The sequence below is a fragment of the Notolepis coatsorum genome (assembly GCF_963971535.1).
Source record: "Notolepis coatsorum genome assembly, chromosome: 7".
NCBI lineage: Eukaryota > Metazoa > Chordata > Actinopteri > Aulopiformes > Paralepididae > Notolepis > Notolepis coatsorum.
Window position 1 is genome coordinate 10,670,411 of NC_140171.1, and position 7,500 is coordinate 10,677,910.

Below are 7,500 nucleotides of genomic sequence, written 5' to 3' on the forward strand. Positions count from 1 at the left end.
CGACCCAAAAGTGGGTCGCGGGGCCATTTTGAGTGGGTCGCGGATGTGTGCGTAAAAAAAAAAGTTAAAAAAAGTTTAAGTTTTTTTAATTTTTTAATTTTTTAATACTTTTTTTTTGCACTACCTATCTTTGTGAAAGTGGCTTCTCAGCTCTGGTCCAGCTGAAGACAAAGCGGAGGAACAGATTGGACATTGAGCATGACCTCAGAGTTGCTTTGTCTACCATCACCCCAGACTTTGAGACTCTTGTCAGAACCAAACAACATCCCCAGTTATCCCATTAGTTCCCTGGAATGTTAAGCTAAGAAGTCTGCTAAGAAGTATAATTATTTATTATTATTATTATTTTATTTCATTGGGTTTTTAGCCCTAGTTGCACTTTTGTTGCAACCCCAGTTATCCCATTAGTTCCCCCAAACTTAGGTCTGTTATGTTAAGCTAAGAAATCTGCTAAGCATATTATTTATTATTATTTAATTTCATTGGGTTTTTAGCAATAGTTGCACTTTTGTTGCACTTTTTTGTGTTTATTTCATGTTTTGAAAGATTGCGTATTACTGCAAAAAAATTATTTTGTACATAAATCATAGTGGTTCAAAATCTTGGGTCGCGACTTAATGACTAAGGAAAATGTTGGGTCCCGAGGCTAGACCAGTTGAGAACCACTGCTTTAGACGGTTCCCACGTGGTCCCCACAAGAAAACTGTTGTTAGGTTGTGGTGGTGGTAGGAGCGAGAGAGAGAGAGAGAGAGAGAGAGAGGGAGAGAGAGAGGGGGGGGGAGAGAGAGAGAGAGAGAGAGAGAGAGAGAGAGAGAGAGAGAGAGAGAGAGAGAGAGAGAGAGAGAGAGGGAGAGAGAGAGAGGGGGGGGAGAGAGATGGAGCGAGAGAGAGAGGAAGTTGTTGGTGGCGGTGGTAGTAGAGAGAGAGAGAGAGAGAGAGAGAGAGAGAGAGAGAGAGAAAGAGAGAGAGAGAAAGAGAGAGAGACAGAGAGAGAGAGAGAGAGAGAGAGAGAGAGAGAGAGAGAGAGAGAGAGAGAGAGAGAGAGAGAGAGAGAGAGAGAGAGAGAGAAAGTTGTTGGTGGCGGTGGTAGTAAAGAAAGAGAGAGAGAGAGAGAGAGAGAGAGAGAGAGAGAGAGAGAGAGAGAGAGAGAGAGAGAGAGAGAGAGAGAGAGGACGTTGTTGGTGGCGGCTTTAGTAGAGTAGAGAAGGAGGCAATGGGGGGGAGAAAAAAGAGAGAGAGGGGGGAGAGGGGGAGAGAAAAAGAGAGAGGAGAGAGATGATTTGTATGGAGGGGAGAGGGGGAACAGAAAGCATGGAGCCTAAATATCTGATTGATTTCAGTGCAGACTGGACCCAGACAGTGAGGAATGGACTAGAGCACCTCGCACACTGATTACATGCTGCATGGCGGGGTGTGTGTGTGTGTGTGTGTGTGTGTGTGTGTGTGTGTGTGTGTGTGGTGTGTGTGTGTGTGTGTGCGTGTGCGTGTGTGTTTGTGTGTGCGCGGTATATAGTGTGTTAGAGGTATAAATGCAGTGTACTACCACCTCTGACACTGGATTTAATACACTAGGTCGGCCTGCTTAAATTGACTACACACATACACACACACACACACACACACACACACACACACACACACACACACACACACACTTTCTCCTTCACGCACACAACACACATACTGTAGACTGACGCACGCACACACACAGACGCTCACGTATGTAAATGGTGAGATGACAACACTGCATTCATCAGAAGGTCACTTTAAGATAGATGGAGAGACAGAGAGAGAGAGAGAGAGAGAGAGAGAGAGAGAGAGAGAGAGAGAGAGAGAGAGAGAGAGAGAGAGAGAGAGAATGAAAACTATTACTTTGGAACTCAAAGACGCCGGAGCAGTATGGACGCTAGGTGTACACTGGCGCTGCTCTGATGGCTGCCTTTCTGATCGCTCCGACGAGACTGTGCTTTATTTTGTTAATTTTTATAGTATTAGGAGTTTTATTTGCACCAACTGTTGGTGCATTATATGTGTATGACCGTCAGTCAATCATTGACATTGGATTAAGAAAAACTTACCGTTTGGATTGCTCTCTGGATCGGATCGCTGAACAGCAGAAATGGCCCGCCGAGATCCTTTGTTATGCCGGCCATGGCCAAGACGCCAAGAAGCCGCCGCGAAGACGAGGAAAGAGAGCCGGGGTCCGGAACAGACTGAGGTCCAAACGACACAGAACCACATTGCCCAGCATATTGTTGGCCAATGTGCAATCGATAGGAAACAAATTGGACGACATCAGAGCAAGGATCCAATTCCAGAGGGACATTCGGGATTGTAACGTCCTCTGTTTCACAGAAACTTGGCTGAGTCCAGATGTCCCGAATCACGCAATAGAACCGGCAGACCATTTCTTCGTTCTCCGCAAAGACCGGACGGCAGAAGATTCACTAAAGACGAGAGGAGGCGGCATTGCCTTCATGATAAACAAGGAGTGGTGCGATTTAGGCAACACAAAGGAACTGTCTAACCACTGCTCCCCAGACCTGGAGTTTATCACGATAAAATGTCGACCCTTCTTCCTCCCAAGAGAGTTAACGTCCATCATCCTCATCGGAGTGTACATTCCACCACACGCGAACACTGGGGTCGCACTTTCAAAACTTCACGACGAGGTAAACAAACTCCAGGCAGCTAATGTTGACGCTGCCATTTTGGTCTTGGGGGATTTCAACAGCGCGCGTCTTAAAAAGGTGCTGCCGAATTTCTATCAGCATGTGACCTGTCCCACCAGAGGCGAGAACATATTAGACCATGTATACTCGCAATTTAAGAATGGGTACAAGTCACAGGCTCTTAGTCCATTCGGTAAAAGCGATCACGCCGCCATCTTTCTTTTGCCAAAGTACAGACAGAGTCTCAAGCGAACGCCGGTGGTCTCGCGAGAGGTTAAGCGTTGGGCCGTGACGTCAGTGGAGTCACTCCAAGCAGTGCTGGGAAGCACAGAATGGAGTGTATTCCGTGATAACACAGCCAATATTAACGAATACACCGAAACGGTGATTGACTATGTCTGTACTCAGGTAGAAGTAATAATCCCCTCCACCAAAATTAATATCTACCCAAATCAAAAGCCCTGGGTAGACAAATCCGTCCGTGAGGCTCTGAAAGTGCGCACATCAGCATACAACACCGGGCTGGTGACAGGCAACATGGAAGAACACAAGATGGCAAGATACAACGTCAGGAGAGCAGTAATAGAGGCAAAACGGCGTTACAGGGATAAAGTTGAACTTCAGTTTGAACAGGCTGACTCTAGAGGCATGTGGCAGGGCCTCAGAACAATGACAGACTACAAAGGAACCCCCCTCAAACTGAACAGTGACATCTCCTTAGCAAATGATCTCAACTCCTTCTATGCGAGGTTTGAGGCTGTGAATAACAACACCAGCTTACAAACCACGGAAAGGGGGGGGGGGGGGTCTGCTGATGGAGACTCAGTGTTCAGGGTAACAGAGCATGAGGTGAGACGGATCTTTAAAAAAGTGGATATCAGGAAGGCAGCAGGACCGGACGGCATCCCCGGCCGCGTCCTAAAAGTCTGTGCCGACCAACTGGCCCCGGTATTCACTGACATCTTCAACCTGTCCTTGGAACAGGCCGTCATCCCCACCTGTCTGAAGAAGTCCACCATCATCCCTGTACCCAAAAAATCTACGCCCGCTTGCCTCAACGACTACCGCCCTGTAGCCCTCACCTCCATAGCCATGAAGTGCTTTGAGAAGCTAGTGAAGGGCTACATCTGTTCCTCCCTCCCCATCAACCTGGACCCTCTGCAATTTGCATATCGCCCCAACAGGTCCACGGAGGACGCCATAGCCCATGTGCTGCACACAGCAGCATCACATCTGGACAAGAGGCAGGGGAACTATGTGAGAATGCTGTTCATCGACTACAGCTCAGCATTCAATACCATAGTCCCCTCCAAACTCATAGCCAAGCTCAGGGACCTGGGCTTGAACTATGACCTGTGCCAGTGGGTCCTGGACTTCCTGACGGGCAGACCCCAGGTGGTAAGAGCCGGCAACTGCACCTCCTCATCCATCACGCTCAACATAGGGGCCCCCCAGGGCTGTGTTCTGAGCCCCCTCCTCTACTCCCTGTACACACATGACTGCGTAGCACAGCGGAACAACAACACCATCATCAAATTTGCTGATGACACAGTAGTGGTGGGCCTGATCTCTGCCAACGACGAAAGGGCCTACCTGGAAGAGGTAGAGAACCTGTCACAGTGGTGTCAGGAGAACTGCCTCTCCCTGAACGTCAGCAAAACAAAAGAGATGATTGTGGACTTCAGGAGGTCGGGGGTCAAGGACTACAGCCCCCTCAGCATCGACGGGGCACCAGTTGAGAGAGTGAACAGTTTCAAGTACCTCGGAGCCCACATATCCGAGGACTTGACATGGACCACACACATTGACAGTGTTGTGAAGAAGGCACGACAACGCCTCTACTTCCTCAGGCGCCTAAGGAAGTTCCAAGTCAGTCAGAAGATCCTTAGGAACTTCTACTCATGTACAATAGAGAGCATCCTGACCGGCAACATCACCTCCTGGTTTGGGAATAGCACTGCACAAGACCGTAGCAGACTACAAAGAGTGACACGTTCAGCCGAACGCACAATTAGAGGGGGGCTTCCCACCCTCCAGAACATTTACAACAAGCGGTGCAAGGGGAAGGCTAAGAGAATTATTAAGGACTCGAGCCACCCGAACAACTGCCTCTTTGAACTGCTGCCGTCAGGCAAGCGATACCGGAGTCTTATGGCGAGCACAGAAAGACTCAGAAGGAGCTTCTATCCCCAGGCCATCAGGCTGCTAAACGAACAATAATCGCTAAACGAACAATAATCACTATGCAACAACCATCAAATGCACACAGCACACACACCCACACGCACACACTCACTCAAACAAACAACACACTGCAGCACCCACTCTCCACACTTTAGATCACACAAACACACTTACACTTTATATTTATTGATAAAGGATTTGCACTACAACTCGTACACCTACTGTGAATTGTACCTAAACTGCACCTCGTCCATTTATGCCTTGCACTATATAGTATTGTATATTAGTACACTGCACAGTATTGTATATTGTATGGTAACTACGTCTACGAACATTGTACATATGTCTAAACTGAACACTGTGACCTCTTTTTTTACTTCTAATTTTTACTATGTTTTTATTTCATACTTACCTTGTCATGCACAGTCTCTGGAGCGCAACAGTAAGAAGCATTTTGTACAAAAGTATTCTGTACTTCTGTATGACAACTATTAAAGAAACTTGAAACTTGAACTATTAGTTACAATATGTGAATCTTCCTTTCTCCCTTCCTACTTTCCTCACATCCTTCCCTCCCTCCCTCCCTCTGAGTCCCCAGTGCTTCTCTCAGATACAGTATAATATATATAGTCAGGTTCTTCTAAGCCGTGTGTGTGTTTGTGTCCTATAGACTCTCCATGGAAGCTCTACCTATCAGAGTTGGACTCTGCCGTTACAGAGCTATCGGTGGGCGGGCTCACGCCAGCCAGGACCTATCAGTTCAGACTCTGCGCTGTCAATCAAGTAGGCAGGGGCCAGTACAGCTCAGAGACACAGAGGTAAGAATGTCACACTAACACACACAGACACTAACACACACAGACACACACACACACAGACACACAGGCACACACACAGACACACAGGCACACACACACACACACACACACACACACACACACACACACACACACACACACACACACACACACACACACACAGGCACACACACACAGACACACACGCTCGCGCACACAGACACATCCAGGGATTGCTATCGGAAGCCAAATGCATACAAATGCATGGCTCTGATCAAGGTCACCGTTTTAGCCTTTGGTGAACGTAGCCGCAAGGTCTACGCTGACTTGACTACATATTATTATATTGAGTCTCCTCAGAATACTGGCTATTCTACTAAATATGATCATATTCTAATGAGTCTGCTCAGTCTTCTTGGTATTCTACTAAATATTATTATATTCTAATGAGTCTCCTCAGTATTCTTGGTATTCTACTAAATATTATTCTATTATTCTATTGAGTCTCCTCAGACTACTGGGTATTCTTCTAAATAGTATTATTACATTGAGTCTGCTCAGTCTTCTTGGTATTCTACTAAATATTATTATATTATAACGAGTCTGCTCAGTCTTGGTATTCTACTAAATATTATCATATTATTCTATTGGTAGTCTCCTCAGACTACTGGCTATTCTACTAAATATTATCACCACCACATACATGGTGGTGTTGACAGCAGACGGCAATGACAGTAGTGGTTGCTAGTGTACTTTTAGATGACTTTAGACAGAGGTAAGACTGCTAGCTTACTAGTAGATGACTTTAGACAGAGGTAAGACTGCTAGCTTACTTGTAGATGACTTTAGACAGAGGTAAGACTGCTAGCTTACTTTTAGATGACTTTAGACAGAGGTAAGACTGCTAGCTTACTTTTAGATGACTTTAGACAGAGGTAAGACTGCTAGCTTACTAGTAGATGACTTTAGACAGAGGTAAGACTGCTAGCTTACTTGTAGATGACTTTAGACAGAGGTAAGACTGCTAGCTTACTTGTAGATGACTTTGGACAGAGGTAAGACTGCTAGCTTACTTGTAGATGACTTTAGACAGAGGTAAGACTGCTAGCTTACTTTTAGATGACTTTAGACAGAGGTAAGACTGCTAGCTTACTTGTAGATTACTTTAGACAGAGGTAAGACTGCGAGCTTACAGGTTAGGGTGACCATATTTTGATATCCAAAAAAGAGGACATGCTGGCCCCAGCCTCGAGATACATAATGATACTCAACGTTTACTCAAATATGCCTTATTGTTATACTATATTTAAAGTATGCCTCCTCTGTATGGATAGAAAATGATTATTTATATTATTTTATATAACACAATAATATCTCTCTATAACCAAAGACACACCAAACCAAAGTTACTCAACAATCAACATGTTTTTTATTATGCCTAAAATGAGCTCTCTGACAAATCTCAATGGCACAAGAATAACTTAAAAATCAACCTGTAACAAAATAATAGCTCTCTTTTCAAGTCTTACTGGGCAACAAAAAAATAACAAAAACATATGAAATAATGTTCTAAATAATACCTCTTCTGTAGAAAATCCAGCTTTAACAAATTATCTCTGTCTAATAAAACAGTATAACCTCACAAAGATATGAATCTAATTATTTTAAAAGTGCAGAGGTAAGACTGCTAGCTTACTTAGACGTTAGACAGAGGGGTAAGACTGCTGATTCTCCACATTTAAGTTGCTTCTTGTCTTTGGCTGAGGCGCTAGCCATGGTACCGGTGCCTCAGCACTTTGTTCAGAGTAAAGCGGAGCTGCAGAGGACCGTGTTTATGGATCGCTCCG

At 45.3% G+C, this 7,500-nt stretch overlaps 1 protein-coding gene across 1 annotated transcript in view; it reads left to right on the forward strand.

Moving 5' to 3' along the window:
* Positions 1-7,500, forward strand: part of sdk1a (sidekick cell adhesion molecule 1a) — a gene marked incomplete at its 5' end in the record, with an annotated part of 439,376 nt that overhangs the window by 232,157 nt on the left and 199,719 nt on the right. Inside the window, 1 exon segment of the mRNA XM_084319476.1 lies at positions 5,527-5,674. Coding sequence (XP_084175602.1) covers positions 5,527-5,674 — 148 coding nt within the window.